Source organism: Microcaecilia unicolor, chromosome 2, assembly GCF_901765095.1.
Source record: "Microcaecilia unicolor chromosome 2, aMicUni1.1, whole genome shotgun sequence".
NCBI lineage: Eukaryota > Metazoa > Chordata > Amphibia > Gymnophiona > Siphonopidae > Microcaecilia > Microcaecilia unicolor.
In genome coordinates, this window is record NC_044032.1 from 48,558,463 (window position 1) to 48,575,875 (window position 17,413).

General features: G+C 45.2%; 1 protein-coding gene across 1 annotated transcript in view; it reads left to right on the plus strand.

Annotated features, from left to right (window-relative positions):
• The window catches only part of DYM (dymeclin), a 693,305-nt gene that overhangs the window by 107,972 nt on the left and 567,920 nt on the right, over positions 1–17,413 (plus strand). Inside the window, exon 7 of the mRNA XM_030192928.1 lies at positions 751–876. Coding sequence (XP_030048788.1) covers positions 751–876 — 126 coding nt within the window. The remainder of the gene's footprint in view (positions 1–750; positions 877–17,413) is intronic.

Genomic DNA, 17,413 nt, shown 5'->3' on the forward strand with positions numbered 1-17,413 from the left:
ACAGACCTTTTACAAGTATAAGCGTAAATTGGGGAATTGTCATGTGTAAGTGATTAGGTATGGACTTTGCCCGTGCTGTGCCCAAACTCCTTGAAAGTAAGTGCTATGCAAATGCCTCTTGTACTTCTACACTAATCAGTATTTTATAAGAGGCCGTTTACTCATACATGTTGCCACTTGTGCATTAATGACTAAAATACACTTGTTTGGCGACTCTTCATAACTTTACCCCCACAATGATGGTGGTCTGTAGAAAGTTGTGTAAAAATATCTGAATATCTCCAAACTAAAAATAAATTTAGAAAAGGGAGTTTTACCCTGCTGACTTTGCTCTATGTGTTTGTTTTGGTTAAGACTACTGTATTTTCTTCGGCATTTTTGGAAAGAGGAAATATGAAAAAGATACGTAAGATATGTTTGCATCGTTTAAGGATATTATTTACAGTATATAAGTTAATGAAAACTTGCTCACTTGTGTTTTTTCTTACAGTATAAGTAGAAAACTTATCTCATGAAGACAACTCTAATGTTCTTAAAAGCCAGTTGTAATATATTCAGTTGTGGATCCCCTAAATAGTTCGACATGAACAGTGAAAGGAAATTGAAGTCTTATTGGTTTTTGTGGTGTTTATACTTTGGAACATTTGAGAGGGTTTTTGTGTAATGATGATGTCAATTTTTCTGTTCGTGTGAAATGTTGTGAGGGTAAACACCAGTGTTACAACATCTTTTTTACTTTTAAATCTGCAGGGATATCACTTATAGTATTCTACTAGAAGCTGTGACAACACTTTTGGTTTTCCTTTCCTATCAGCTATTCCACAAAGAGATACTACGAGAAAGCATCATTCATAAATACCTGATGCATGGACGATGGTAAGACAACTGTAAATTCTTGTATAAAATGGATTTTTTTGCATTTTAATTCACTGTAAATATGATTTTTGGTTTGGGTGTATTTATAAAGGGAATCAGCATTCACTGTAAAATCAATATGTATCACGAATAAAATCACAGAACTGTTTTTTTCCTTAGCGTATGCAGCAGATGAATCCAAGAACTGGTGGGTTGTGTCCATCTACCAGCAGGTGGAGATAGAGATTACAAAGCTGAAGGCAGTGATACCAGACGGCCAGCTCCTCCTTAACTGCAGTACATCTCTATCTCCAGCAGGTGGTGGATGGCGCTTCAACAGCTCCTGGATTTGTCTGTTGGGGATAAACCTGGGTCTTGTGGGCCAGTTGAGTTTATGGGTGTCTGGCTGGTGGTGCTGACTTTGGGGACATACTCAGTCTTCTGGGTCCCTGCTTCACCCTTTCCCCCCTTGTCTCCTGGTCTTTAGAGTTCTAGCCTTCCTCACCAGTAACAAACAAACAAACAAACAAGAGAGCTCCTTTGCCTTCATTTGGTGTTAAAAAAACAAAACAGAAGATTTCTGACAGGACTGGACAGTACAGGGTTTCCCTGTCTTAGTGCTGTGCTTTCAGTCTGTGTGCCGGTTAGGCAGCAGGGTGCTGCATCTGTGGGACTCTGCTTCTCCTCCGGAGACACCTGCTGTTTGGTGAGTCCCTGCCTTTCTCTTTCAGCGCGGGGGTACCGTGCTTTAATATGGGTGACGCTGGCGTTTGAAAGCAGTTCCAACTGCGGTAGCAAATGCTGCGCAGTGGGATTATGTGTGGTGGTGTGTTTGAACACTGGGGAGGGAAGTGCTGAAGTTCCCCTTCCCCGAGTAGCCTTTTCCTGCAATAAAATGGGAATATACGCCTTTTTGCTGGCGTGGCCCTCTCTTTTTTTCCTGATATCAGCTCCGATCCTTTCTCACCCTGCGGCCTTGATGTGGGCACGGGGGAGGGGTGGCTTCTTCTAAAGGACCTTGTGTTCCATTAGAGACTGCTGGTCCAAGGGATGTCCCTTTATTTTCTCCAGCCTTTGGTTTCCTTTACCAAAATCACTGTTGAGTCAGAAACTGTTTGCATGTAGCTGGGGCAGTGGCACAAATTCTTCTCAAACTGCCCCCACTGTGCAAGGGGATCCAAGGAAAGAACAGAATTACTTTAAGCTGTTTCTATATCTTCTGAGCAGGATCTCCTCTGCTCTGGGACCCTTAATTTGAACCTTTCTTCTTAAGAGAGCTTATGTTCAGTAGCCCTTTTCATGATTGGGGGGGGGGGGGGGGGGGGGTTATGCCCATCTCAGGCAGATGGGTTCTAGAGGGCTAGGTTTTCCAGAAGGAATCTGATGGTTCTGCGATATTATTTCGGGATGCACGTCAGCCACTGGGGGCTTCTTTGGGGCAGGGGATTTCTGACCTCCCCCCCCCCCCCCCCCCCCCCCCCCCCCCCCCCCCCCAAGTTCATTCTGCTGCTCTGTATGCCTATATGTTGCAGAAGTCTGGTAGGGGAGCTAACAGTTCCTTTTTAGTTCAGCCTTTGGAGTTTTCTGTCTTGTTCCCTGTCTCAGTCTCTTCTGATGGACCCTGCCCCGAAGAGGGGATGTTTTTTTCTCTAGCTGAGCAGTAGGGTCCATTTCTCCCCTGTCTTCCGCTATTCGGAGGGAGTCTTTTCAGGGCAGGCCCTTTCTGCACAAAGGCAGCAAGAATCTCCTGAGCTGGAAAGCCATGTTTGCCTAAGTGGGTACATTGATAGCAATAGGCCTCACTGTGGTGAGTTTACATTTTCTTATAGTTCCTGCGTTGGCTATGGCTGTTCCAGGTGTGGGAAACAGTGAACAGCATCAGAGCAGGGCTCCTTGTATGTTTGGCCTGTGAAAGGGCCTATTTAGTGTTTTTATTTACAGCCTTAAATTTTCCATCTTTACTTTACTCTCCCCTTAAGGGTCCCTTACTTACGTTTGCCTTTGTTGCAGGGATGCCCTGACTTCCCTGTTTTGATAACTGAAGGTAACTTGCTCCAAAGTAGAGGAGCAAGCTAAATAAGTCTGATGTCAATAGTGAATGGAAACCGCAACTAACTCAGTTATGAAGACCTGAGGGGCAAGACATTGAATATGGGGTTAAAAGATAAGTCAAATGTGGCAGACCAGATTAAAAGGTTCAATCTGTATTTTAAACTATTGCCTGGAAGGAGACTGGTTAACTAGTATTGCTCAAAGAGCAAAGAGGTAATGCTATTATTTTGAATTGCCTGCAACTTCCCGATAGAAAATTGATTCAGACTACAAAAAAGTGTTGTTGTAATTGAGAAGACAGACAATGAAAAAATGAATGAGATATTAAAGGTTTTTACTGTCCTGGATATGCATAAAAACCTGTAATTTCCACAGTACGAGCAAAGAAGGAAAGATATCAGATTGTCAAAGGTGAGGGAAAAAGTCAAGATGAACCCTTATTGTATACTTAACAGAGTAGTAGCCAAGATTGAAGACGCTATTGTGAGAATAATTCCCTTTCTGGGAGATCAGATTGCCTCAGATTTCTGAAGGTTCAGCTCCATTCAGTACTTCTATAGCCATCTAGCAATGGAGTCAAGATAAGTACTAAGAACATGGATATCTAGGGGCCATGGATCAAAACTAGCTAGTAATTGGATATCACCAGTATATAAGAAGCTGCATATACTAAAGTCTTGAATAAGTGTAAATAAAGGTGAAAGAAACAAATTGAAAAGTGTAGGTGCTAGAATGGAGCCTTGAGGGATTTCACGGGTAGAGAATTGGGACTTCCAATCATCCTGGAAGGACCTGTCAGACAAAGGCCCCAACTCTTGGAATGAGCTTCCTATAGAGTTCAGGATATTAAAAAAAAATTATTGTTTTCTTGGAAAGCTACAGGAATTTTTTGATTCCTCTGTTCTTCCCCTGAGACAAATACTATTTTCAATCTATTTCTGGTCTAATTATTTTTGAGGTTTTAGGAAAGTTAAGGTAAAACTGTTCCTAATTAATGAAGACTCAGGTTTAGATGAGTGTTGGATTTTAATTGTGTGGTTGTTTTGTTTTTATTGTTGTTGACTTGGGTCTGTATCTTGTTAGATGGCTGGTATGTTATACAATGCACGTTTCTTTCATTGCTTCATGTTGATTTTGAGTTTTTAGGAGTGTTTCACATGAAGCAAAGACGCCTATCGTTAGGCTTTTCCTGTCTGTATGCGTACTTGTTTGGGGTTTTTTTTTTTTTTTTTTGGGGGGGGGGGGATTTATTAACCTCCTTTATGAAGAGATGTACCCAATATGGTGTACTACAGTCTGCACTATACATATAGAGACAGTAGGGGTTGGAACAAAGAGGTAGCAGGGAGGCCACATCCTGAAACCCAAAGAAGTGGTGGGGAATCTAGGCCCTGCCAAATGAAGAAGCAATGGCCTGGTGGAAAAGGAAGCAATGAGGTGACAGGACATCAAGACCCACCTCCAAAAAAAGTGAAAACAATGGCTAAAGTATCCCTTACATTTCAACTGTCAGGACAAGGGAGAATGTAGAGGAGTGAAATCGAGATAAAAGGAAGAGTGCAGGAGAGGAAGGAAGTAAAGTGCCGGTGAAGGGGGAAAATGTAGTCCGACCATACCACCTAGACACACACATTCCCAGAGATAAATGCCTGTACCCTCCCTATAGACACAAATATATACACCTTATTTTCACCATCAGCTACTGGTACATACCACATACGCTCCCTCTTGCATATTTCTACCCAAGTTAGACTTTACCTTAAGCCTTCCCTCACACAGTTCAGGGACCTTTCCGCCCTAGTTAGACTTATCATTAATTCCTTCACACAGATGAAGTTGCCAAAAGAGGAAGAGGAAATATGCCATTGTGTCATGCTATACATATTCAGTTTCCACAGCGGTTTTTATAAAGACTGCTGTTAAGTATGAGTAATAGGGCACAATATCTTTTTGTGTGGTTTCTTTGCAAACATGTTATGAATGATGTGAGCCTGGCTGCAAATGCTGTTTGACTTTCATAAGCAAACTTAAAGCTAGTATGAGTTCCAAGTAACTGATCATGGCCATGATAGCCAGACCTCATTTAAGTGACCCTTGGCCAATTTGACTCCTTGGCCTGTAGATAATGTCTTGGAACAAAGAAGTTTTGATTTTTCCCAGTTAGCCTCCTTTAGAACGGCTCAAAAGACATGGTATGCAAATTAAAGTAGGTGAAAATTTATTAAAAAAATTTTTTTTTTTTGTTACATTTATACCCCGCGCTTTCCCACTCATAGCAGGCTCAATGCGGCTTACATATACAGGTACTTATTTGTACCTGGGGCAATGGAGGGTTAAGTGACTTGCCCAGAGTCACAAGGAGCTGCCCGTGCCTGAAGTGGGAATTGAACTCAGTTTCCCAGGATCAAATTCCACTGCACTAACCACTGGGCTACTCCTCCACCAGCAACATTCCATGTAGAAGCCTGCCCTTGCAGATCAGCGATGTGGCCGCGCAGGCTTCTATTTCTGTAAATCTGATGTCCTGCACGTACGTGCAGGACGTCAGACTCACAGAAACAGAAGGCTGCGCAGCTGCAAGGGCAGGCTTCTACATGGAATGTTGCTAGTGGAATAGCAACATTAACATTCCATGTAGAATCTCAAATAGTAGCAACATTCCATCTAGAATCTCCAATAGTAGCAACATTCCATGTAGAATCTGAAATAGGGAAAGGGAACTGGGACTTGATATGCTGCCTTTCTGTGGGGTTTATATAGTAAATACAGGTACTTTTTTGTACCTGGGGCAATGGAGGGTTAAGTGACTTGCCCAGAGTCACAAGGAGCTGCCTGTGCCTGAAGTGGGAATCGAACCCAGGTCCCCCAGTTAAATAGGGGGAGGTATTTGTTCCTTGGAGCTTCTTGCCACATATGTATTTGGGAGTTTGAGTGTGGTCAGTATGGCTTATGTTCTAAAGCAGCTGCTTTTGGAGATTTCTTGTTCCAAGATTGGTTCATACTAAGAGTTGACCTCGAGCAGTTTCTCTGCAAGACTTTTTTTTTTTTATATAATTTAGTCTACCTAGATGTTGTTGCTTTGTGATTGTAATTGGCTTATTTTAGTTACAGGAGTACTTGATTGGTATACCAAAATCAGCAAAACTTCTGATGGACACTTCGGTGCTCATGTATGTGTTAAGTGATTTCCTTCCTTTTTGGGTGCTAGAACTGTTGCCATCTGTGCTGTTTAAGAACGCCTCACTGGTGCTGACTACTTGCATATAGTAGGCAGGGTCAGTCATTTTAGGCATGAGTGGAAAAATGGTCTCCACTTTAATCCCTTGCATATTTATTATCACACCAATGCCATCAAGCCAGCTCGGCCTCTGAATCCTTCCTTATCAATCAAAGATTCCATGGTCTCTGAAATTGATAGGTTACTAGATAGTGATTGAGAAGAGGCTTACTCGCTACATCTCACTACAGAGACCTGTCTACAACCTGCAGGAAGTTGCTTCCCCATCTATAGCTTCATGCAGAAATTTTGAAAAGAATGACCGTCTGTTCTCTTTGATTTGCAGGTCTCAGGAATAGCCTAGTGGTTAGTGCAGTGGGTTTTGATCCTTGTGACTCTGGGCAAGTCACTTAACCCTTTATTGCCCCAGGTACAAAAAAAGTACTTGTATATAATATGTAAACTGCTTTGATTGTAACCACAGAAAAGCGGTATATCAAGTCCCATCCCCTTTCCGTTTCTCCTTGGCTTTGTTAAATATCTGGTTGCACCTGAGTTACTAACAGTGCCTGCTCACTACTTCCTATGAGGCACTATAAAGACAAAGGAGAAATAGCTACATTTATTGCTTACTGAACTTAAAGCCAAATACAAAGTATCACATCCAAACAGCTTCAGGATTCAACAATGTGCAGCTTACACATCAGAGTATGCTGTTAAAATCAGTATGCAAGGGGTCAAAGAATCCAGAAAGGTGGTTGTTTTTTTCCAGAAGCCAATGAACCTAACATAGAGGCAGATGCACTAAACGTTTTTCATCGTTAAATGAGCCCTCGGGGAAGAATTTCCGATCCTTTCCATGCACTTAAGCCTATTTTCCGACGACAGTAGCAGCTAACGAAAACGGAATGGAGATGAGCAATTAGTGTGAAAACCCCATTGAAACGACATGCACTAACCTTTTCCGATTGCCTTTACGCAGGAAAAAGGCAGGAAAACTAACGAGAGGTCTGGACCTCTCGTTAGGACAGCTCTGTGCCAGGAAAAAGTGTTAAGTGAAAAAATAAACAAACTTTGAGCCAATCCCAGCGCATTAGCAGAGCTAAAAGCGCTGTGATTGGTCCAAAGGACCTCAGAAAACACATAAAAAAATAAAACTAAAAAAAGGATCGGGGGGGGGCAAGGGCGCTCATCAGGAGCGTCCTGTACGGACGGCCTTGCCCCCCCCCCCCCCGCCGCTGCTCCCCACTTTCCGCCGCTCCCCCCACCCCGAAAAAGCAAAATTGTAGCAGCCCCTGCCCCCCTCCCTTCCTCACTACTCTCAGCTCCGCCTCCCGACATCCTCCGTCTGTGCCCCGCCCCCTTTGGGGGTCGTCGCCGCCATTCCCCTTCTCCATCGGGCCCCCCTCCCTCTTACCGGGCCCGTGCAGCGCCTCTCTCCTCTGTCCGAAGGCGCTGCACGGGCAAGAAGAACGCTGAATCAGCTGATGCCTGCCTTCGCGATGGCGCGTCTTTCTCCTGCTGCGCCCGCCCCTGTCTGACGTCAGTAACCTACGTAGGTTACTGACGTCAGACAGGGGCGGGCGCAGCAGGAGAAAGACGCGCCATCGCGAAGGCAGGCATCAGCTGATTCAGCGTTCTTCTTGCCCGTGCAGCGCCTTCGGACAGAGGAGAGAGGCGCTGCACGGGCCCGGTAAGAGGGAGGGGGGCCCGATGGAGAAGGGGAATGGCGGCGACGACCCCCAAAGGGGGCGGGGCACAGACGGAGGATGTCGGGAGGCGGAGCTGAGAGTAGTGAGGAAGGGAGGGGGGCAGGGGCTGCTACAATTTTGCTTTTTCGGGTGGGGGGAGCGGCGGAAAGTGGGGAGCAGCGGCGGGGGGGGGGGGGCAAGGCCGTCCGTACAGGACGCTCCTGATGAGCGCCCTTGCCCCCTCCCGATCCTTTTTTAGTTTTATTTTTTTATGTGTCAATTCAATTTGCCATGTGCTTGTGATTTGACTGTTTGTGGCATGCGCAGAGCAGCTAACATAACGCTTGGCTGCTCTGCGCATGATTTGGGGGCCGATTAACGATGTGTATTGTGATTCTTTGATACATTGTACGTTTCAATACCGATTCCAGCATGTGTGACTTTTTTTTTTGGTGCATTTTTCGTTATTTTAAAATCGTTAGGGACTTTAACGATTTAGATTTTTTTACGTTTGGTTGCTGCATCTGCCTCATAGAGACAGAGTAGGAAGAGTTCTTTCAAAACACTATGCTTTTAGACATCTCAGTGTGATCACTTTCACGTTTTGTAGAGTAAGATGCAAATGTTTGCTTTGTTTTTCCTTCAAGAGAACAGTGAATTTCATTCCCTTTTCACTAAAGAGGAAAATGTAAGGTACATGTACGTTGATTTATAGAGCATTTTCTGCACGTAAAGGACATTTATAAAACTGAGTGGCTGAATGTATTGTAAGCATTTCTGAGAGTGAAGTTTGAGTGGAGCAGGAGTGGAAGTTGAAGCATGTGTATATTTTCAGAAATACCCCAGGACAGGCACAGAGTACACAAACGTGTAAATTTGTTTTCAGTTGGCGTAAATTTGTCTGCTAGGCAATTCAAATTGTACCTGCTATTTATACAGCCCACCTAGATGTGTGATTTAGCAGCCGAATAGTGTCACTTGTATGAATACGTTATATGGATGTGGTGCCGCTCTCGGAATGCTCCAAATCCTGCCTACTCTCTGCACAAATAAGTTTGGCCATATAGCAATTTTTGCATCCATGATTATACATTCAAGTGCCATGGATTTTTTTTTTAAAGCACTTATGCCATCAGCCCTGCTGCAGACAGCATAAGTGCTTTTGAGTATTGAGCTCCCAAGTATTTAGCTGCTGTTGCACTGTATCTGTACAGACTATGAATGCTTGTTTTCTGGATGGCTAACTGATCAAGAGCATATCTCAGGGACGAGCAAAAGGATCATTGCAGACCACTCTCAGGATGCAGCAGTTACTAGGGCTTGTGGTAGTTTCCCCAAATCGTATTTCTATCCATCACACCAATTAGAATTCAGTGGAGCTTTGTTAGATTAAGTTTTGATCTGAGTCACGTTTCCACAAGGGAACAAATTCAGAATCATCAAATGTCATTCTGTTCCATGAATCGCATGGCTTCAACACGTCATTCCCATGGTATATCTCCACTTGAGGCAAGCCCAAAGCCTAAACTCCCAGACCATTCAGCAGCTTCAGGATATCATCAAAGAGGAAGAAGAGTTCAGTTTACTGAGCTGGTGGCTTTTGCTATCACAATTTGTTCAAGTGGTCTACCTTTCCACAATAACATATTATGTTATGAAAGAGGCAATTTGGCCCATTCAGTCTGTCCAGTTATCCTGATCACACTGTTAAGGATATGTTCTAGCCAGTAGGGGTGTAATTCTGCAAACAAGACACTAACATTTACACTTCAAATACACACAACAATGATCACAATACTGGCATATCCACATGTTTGTATGCAAATGGAGTGGAGGAGTGGCCTAGTGGTTAGGGTGGTGGACTCTGGTCCTGGGGAACTGAGGAACTGAGTTCGATTCCCACTTCAGGCACAGGCAGCTCCTTGTGACTCTGGGCAAGTCACTTAACCCTCCATTGCCCCATGTAAGCCGCATTGAGCCTGCCATGAGTGGGAAAGCGCGGGGTACAAATGTAACAAAAATAAAATAGATACTATTGGAGATTCTACATGGAATGTTGCTACTATTGGAGATTCTACATGGAATGTTGCTACTCTTTGAAATTCTACATGGAATGTTGCTACTATTGGAGATTCTACATGGAATGTTGCTATTCCACTAGCAACATTCCATGTAGAAGGCTGCGCAGGCTTCTGTTTCTGTGAGTCTGATGTCCTGCACGTATGTGCAGGACGTCAGACTCAGAGGCAGAAGCCTGCGCGGCCACATTGGTGATCTGCAAGGGCCGACTTCTAGTGGAATAGCAACATTCCATGTAGAATCTCAAATAGTAGCAACAGTGGAGGAGTGGCCTAGTGGTTAGGGTGGTGGACTTTGGTGCTGGGGAACTGAGGAACTGAGTTCAATTCCCACTTCAGGCACAGGCAGCTCCTTGTGACTCTGGGCAAGTCACTTAACCCTCCATTGCCCCATGTAAGCCGCATTGAGCCTGCCATGAGTGGGAAAGCGCGGGGTACAAATGTAACAAAAAAAAATGACATATCTGCCAAAGTACTATTCTGTAAATAGTCATATCTTACATAGCTATATTGGATAGGTGGCTGTATACATGGGCAAGATCTTGGCGGAGCATGAGTGGGACTTAATACTTATACACATAGCTTATACAGTGCTAAGTTACACACCTATCTCTGGCGTTTAAGTGAAAGCAAAACTAGCTCTAGTTGTAAACTCTATTCCAGCAAGATTATTCCTATGATTGCCCAAGGCATCGGTTCTCCCTTAAACAAACATTAAGCTTTATCAAGTGGTGGTAAAACTGCTTCTAAGGTCTTCAATATGTGCATAAAATATTTCAGCACCATATCCAATGGTGAGCTTAGGGGTGACCTAGGGAAATTCAAAAATCTCAAATAGCTTTTCCTTGTCTGGTTCTCCAAGTATTCCATCTGTATTCCTTTTCCTTTGAGACTATGAACAAAGACTGAAAAGAGATGTTCACAAAGGTTTTCTTTTTTCTTTTTTTGTGCTTTGATAACAGACAGAACACAATCATGTTTGAAGTTATCTATCTTGTCCTTTTTTTATTTGACAATAACGCTTTTAGCCCATTCTAGCTACTTTTCATCAGAGAAAAAGAACGTTCTTACCTATAATATTTGTTCTTGGATGATAGCTTTGCAATGATCCACAATAGGGAGAGAGGTGACGTGTAACGTGGCATGATGGGATGGGAGGTGCATGCATGCAATGTTTTCGGCAGACCTGCTTTCTTTCAAGGCGGTTAGGTCATCCTACTTCAGGAGTAGGTAGAGTCGCTTCCGTCACTGATCCTCTGTGCTGTTCCCCAGTACTGGGGGCTGCTATTGGTGATGATAAACTGGTCTGGTGCGCGGATCCCAGGACGGAGGTGCAAATGCGTCACGCAAAATCCTTATCAAAAACCAGTCCTGTATCGCACCGTGTGGCTAAATTTTCTCCTCCAAAATCAGGTTATAGTCTTCTTAGGGACCCATATCTTTTGTTACCCTGCTTCAGTGGTAAGAGTACAAAATGATCCAGTTATCTAAAGAATGTGTCCTACATTCTGCTTTTTAACAATAACAGGATGTGTAATTAAACCAGTTTATTCAATCTGGCTTTACATAGAAAATGAAACAGTACTAAATGGTTCAGGGGATGGAGTGGGTTGAAGACAATTTATAATCTTCACTTCTTTTGACCCCATGATACGTGATCCAAACCTACCTCATCTGTTCAGAACATAACTTTGTATTTGTTAACCAACCGAACTGGCAACAGCCTATATACGGTACCATGTAAGCCACATTGAGCCTGCAAATAGGTGGGAAAATGTGGGGGTACAAATCTCTCTATATAAAAGGCAACACCAACGTTCTATGAAGCCTCCAGACGGAAGTGTGAAGGGGGAGAGAGATCCGGTTTCCCCATGAGTGTCTGCCCCGCCCTCTCTGTAACACAAACAGTCAGCGAAGGAAAACAGCAGAGCACGAAATCAAATCCCTCTCTCTGTAACAGTGAAGGACTCAGAGGGGGGAGGGGAGAGAGGGCAGAGGGCAGGGACACACACACTCCCACATGCACACAGAAGAAAACCTTGCTAGCCCCCGTTTCATTTGCATCAGAAACGGGGCTTTTTTACTAGTGTAACATAATATCCCACTTCTCTCCCTCTATAGGAGGTTTTTCTTTTTCTTTTTCTTTTTTAGTTATTTGAACGTTAAAAGCTAAGTTGCAAAATCAACTGCTGAAGTCTGGCAGAGCATATGAATTCCCTGTGCGTGCTAATAAAGCTTTCTTGGAAAGGTTTAGGAGACGCCTTTCATTCCATATGCAAGTTCAGTTTATTTGATATACTGCAAATATACCAAAAGTCTTAAGTGGTTTACAAAGTCAAATAAAATGAAGGAGGGGCACAAAATGCTATATAATAGGATTTTCAATGTCAATAACCGCAAGAGACATGCACAAATGGAAAAAGGAGACGGGAAAGTTACAATTAAGAACATGGGAGAAACAGAGGAAACATTTTTATTCTCGTTCTTCAAAAGTCTCCAGCCAGAACGGCCATAAGTAAGAGGTGAGACCACCTAATAGAGTTAGTCTTGGGTAGTGGGCAGAAGGCGAAGGAGAGTAAGTATGCTTTTAGCTGAAATTTAAGGAATCCTGCTCAGAAGGAATGGATCCTAAGGAGCTTAGACGAGATTGGGTGGCAAAGCCGGTGGCGGGAGACGGAGATGGTGCTGGGCAGACTTATACGGTCTGTGCCAGAGCCGGTGGTGGGAGGCGGGACTGGTGGTTTGGAGGCGGGGATAGTGCTGGGCAGACTTATACGGTCTGTGCCAGAGCCGGTGGTGGGAGGCGGGACTGGTGGTTGGGAGGCGGGGATAGTGCTGGGCAGACTTATACGGTCTGTGCCAGAACCGGTGGTGGGAGGCGGGGATAGTGCTGGGCAGACTTATACGGTCTGTGCCAGAGCCGGTGGTGGGAGGCGGGACTGGTGGTTTGGAGGCGGGGATAGTGCTGGGCAGACTTATACGGTCTGTGCCAGAGCCGGTGGTAGGAGGCGGGACTGGTGGTTTGGAGGCGGGGATAGTGCTGGGCAGACTTATACGGTCTGTGCCAGAACCGGTGGTGGGAGGCGGGGATAGTGCTGGGCAGACTTATACGGTCTGTGCCAGAACCGGTGGTGGGAGGCGGGGATAGTGCTGGGCAGACTTATACGGTCTGTGCCAGAACCGGTGGTGGGAGGCGGGGATAGTGCTGGGCAGACTTATACGGTCTGTGCCAGAGCCGGTGGTGGGAGGCGGGGATAGTGCTGGGCAGACTTATACGGTCTGTGCCAGAGCCGGTGGTGGGAGGCGGGGATAGTGCTGGGCAGACTTATACGGTCTGTGCCCTGAAAAGGACAGGTACAAATCAAGCTAAGGTATACACAAAAAGTAGCACATGCGAGTTTATCTTGTTGGGCAGACTGGATGGACCGTGCAGGTCTTTTTCTGCCGTCATCTACTATGTTACTATGAAAAGTTGTTTCAAGCCCAAGGTAAAAGGGGAGACTGTTGAAAGGGTGGCTTATGCTGAAACATGAAGTTCTGATAGTGTCCTGGTAAAGCTAACAGAAAGAGGGCACAGTTAGGAGCAATGTTCCCTTTAAGCTGTGCAGGATTATCTACATTCCAACCAGTGGCGGTGCTATTTCAATAGCGAGGCGCAGGCAAGTTCTGCAGGATTCCAGATAAACTATCTGGCCCTAGTAATTGAAAACATGATATTGAAGCAACATTTCCCACAGGCAGGAATGTAGTTCAAGGACCCCTGCACAGCTTAGAGGGAACACTGATTAGTAGACTTTGTTGTAGTGATTGAAGAGTCCTTGATGAGAAATGAGGAGGCTGGCCAAGAAAGAGGAGAGGCCGGAAGATTGAATTTGATGACTGAGAGCAGGGGTCGGCAACTCCTACATTACATGCCACTTTTCCTCTGTGCCCCTCCCCGTCCCACACTGCTGCAGTGCACATCATGACACTTTTACTGTTACCAGAGAATAATAATTAGATGTAATTGCCTTTCTTTCCTTTTTATGAGTGAGATCTACCTTTTTATCTTCTGCTTGGAAAAGCATATATATGCAAGTCAAACTCCAAAACTGATGGCCAAATTTTCCAGTGGAATGATTGCTTGAGGGATTCTGAAGTATTGAACTACAGTGCATATTACCTGGATAAAAATAATGCTGTGCACATTGATAGTCTTATTAGCTTTGATAGTGTATTATAGTAAAGGACAAATCTGTGAGCCAAGACATCATGCTTATGCATCCATAGATGGTATGATCTCAAGCTGGTCGTACGTCAGATGAGGGCGGGCCAGGAAGGAAAGGAGGGAAGTCCAAAGGGAGGCGATCAGCTGTTGCGTGCTGCAGCGCCTTCACACGGAGGTGAGAGGCACTGTGAGGACCCGGCCCGGTGGCAGACTGAGGGGGGCAGGTGGAGGGGGGGAGCGGCGGCAACGACCTCAAGGGGAGCGGGCGGGGGTGGTGCCTTGGATGGCGGGGAGGCCGGGGCTGCGGGAAGCTGTCATTTCAATGCAGGGGCGAGGGAGGATGGGCGGCGATCTCGCGGGGGGGGGGGGGGGGGGCAAAGGACGTCGATAAAGGACGTCCATAGGCACAGCTCGTCTTTTTATTTAAATATAGTGCTCATCAGTTGATTTTGTAACCTCGGGGTGGGGGGGGGGGGGCTGAGCTAAACGCGCTGTGAGACTTCCAGGTCGAGCACTTTTTTCCCCGATTTTTTTTTTTTGTAACATTTCAATCCCGCGCAGCCCCAACGACGGGCACAGACCTCTCGTTAGATTTTCCAGCGTTAAGGCAATCGGAAAAGGTTAGTGCATCTCATTACAATGGGGTTTCTACACAATTTGCTCATCTGCATTCCGTTTTCGTTAGCTGCTATCGTCGTCGGAAAATGGCCTTTAGTGCATGCCGGGGTTCACTAATTGCTCGTTAATGGCTCGTTAATTGCTCGTTAAGTTTAGTGCATCTGGCCCTCTGTACCATATATCTTGTTCCCATCATATAGCTGTGCTCTTGGTCCCTCACCTATATGATAAGTCATATTGCAGAAAATCTTTAACATCATATCTAATTGAATCATCTAATGCATGCTTATTAGGTGTATCAATAGTATTATGCTAACATTATATTATGTCTCTGGTATTTGAATTCCATTATTGTTAAATGTGTACATTTTTTATACTGTTTCATGGTAGTTCTAGTATTAGGTTTCAATGTATTGCTTTAAGTTTACCTCATATATTGTATTTATGTTTATATATTGGTTATTTTACTATTATGCTGTTAACACAATTATAAGTTTTATGTTAAACTGTACCTACTATAGGCGGTTCATAAATCTCAATAAATAAGATTTTGCTATCTGGTCCTCCGTACCAAGGGTCATATGTTAGAACTGTTTTGAATCCTACTTGTTAGCTGGTTCTTGGAGAATTTTGTGTAAGGGCAGGATCTCTTTTCCTTCTGCCCTTGCTGTGTGTTCCACAGAGCTTCATTTTGCCTCCTTTCCTGTTTGATATATGTTTGCAAACTTTGGAGCACATATAAGGCAAGGGCAGCAGAACACCTTTTTTTTTGGTTGGGAGGCAAAAAATAAATAAATAAAACAAAACCATTCAGCCCCACCCCCAACATCTCTGTTTGCTGAACCTGTGTTGGGCACAATATTGTTTAGGGCTGTGGCCCCAATGGCACACTCTAATCTGCTTCCTATGGAAGAGGGATTGAATGGCTTGAAAGAAGTGGTATCTAAATGTTCATTGTTTGGGAATACATGCGCATATTGTATTTAAATTGTGATTTTTTTTTTTTTTTTATTTTGCATGGGTTTGCTCCCAATTATATGATTCCACTTACCTGTCTTTCGGCAAGAAATTCTAGTCCTGAATCGAGGGAGTTTTTAATGCTTTATTTATTTACTAGTAAAAAAGGCCCGTTTCTGACACAAATGAAACGGGCGCTAGCAAGGTTTTCCTCGGAGTGTGTATGTTTGGGAGAGTGTATGTGAGAGTGACTGTTTGAGAGTCAGAGTGAAAGTGTGAGTGTGTGAGAGAGAGAGTGAGTCTCTCCCTGAGCCCTGCCCTCCCAATCCATGGCCATCCATGTTTCTCTGTCACCTGCCCCCTCCTTTCATCCCTATCCTGCATTTCCCCTCTCTGCCTGAGGCCTGCCCTGCAATCCATATCCATCCATGCCCATCTGTCCCCTCCATTCATCCCTATCCAGCAATTCCCCTCTCCCTGAGTCCTGCCCTTCCAATCCATGCCCATCCATGCTCCTCTGTCACCTGGCCCCTCCATTCATCACTATCCAGCAATTGCCCTCTCTCCCTTAGGCCTGCCCTGCAATCCATATCCATCCATGCCCATCTGTCCCCTCTATTCATCCCTATCCAGCAATTTCCCTCTCTCCCTGAGTCCTGCCCTCCCAATCCATGCCCATCCATGCTCCTCTGTCCCCTGCCCCCTCCATTCATCCATTTCCAGCAATTCCCCTCTCTCCATGGGCACTGCCCCCTCCATTCATCCCTATCCAGCATTTCCCCTCTCTGCCTGAGGCCTGCCCTGCAATCCATATCCATCCATGCCCATCTGTCCCCTCCATTCATCCCTATCCAGCAATTCCCCTCTCCCTGAGTCCTGCCCTTCCAATCCATGCCCCTCTGTCACCTGGCCCCTCCATTCATCCCTATCCAGCAATTGCCCTCTCTGCCTGAGGTCTGCCCTGCAATCCATATCCATCCATGCCCATCTGTCCCCTCTATTCATCCCTATCCAGCAATTTCCCTCTCTCCCTGAGTCCTGCCCTCCCAATCCATGCCCATCCATGCTCCTCTGTCCCTTGCCCCCTCCATTCATCCCTTTTCAGCAATTTCCCTCTTTCCCTGAGCCCTGCCCTCCCAATCCATGCTCCTCTGTCCCCTGCTGCCTCCATTCATCCTTTTCCAGCAAGTCCCCTCTCTCCCTTCCATGGCCCCCCCCCTCGCATCCATGCTCCTCTCTCTCCCATGTCCCAGCCTGGCCCGCCCTCTTCTCTCCCCCCCCCCCTTCGCATCTATGTATCCCTTTTTTGTTTTTTTAATTCTTTTTAACTTTACCTCCGTCGCGTTTCCGGCAGCGAAGCGTCAGGGAAGGAGGCGGCGCTCCCGACGTCTAGCTTTCCCTTCGCTGTGTTCCGCCTCCTTCCCTGACGCTTCGCTTCCGGATTTGTTTGTTTAGACGCGAGGGCGGGTCAGAGACGGCTGGGTGGCTTCACGCCACGAACCCTACAGCCAGGGAGTGACGTCAGATGGCTTCAGAACGTTGTCCTCATTAGAACGTTCACGGTGCGTTTTATTATATTAGATTTATTGCATTTGTACCCCACATTATCCCACCTATTTGCAGGCTCAGTGTGGCTTACAGAGTGTTGTTATGACAAAGTCATGACAGGATCTTGGATACAATCAGAAAGCAGAAGATGGATGAGGAATTAATGGAAGATGGTGTTAGATAGGATAGT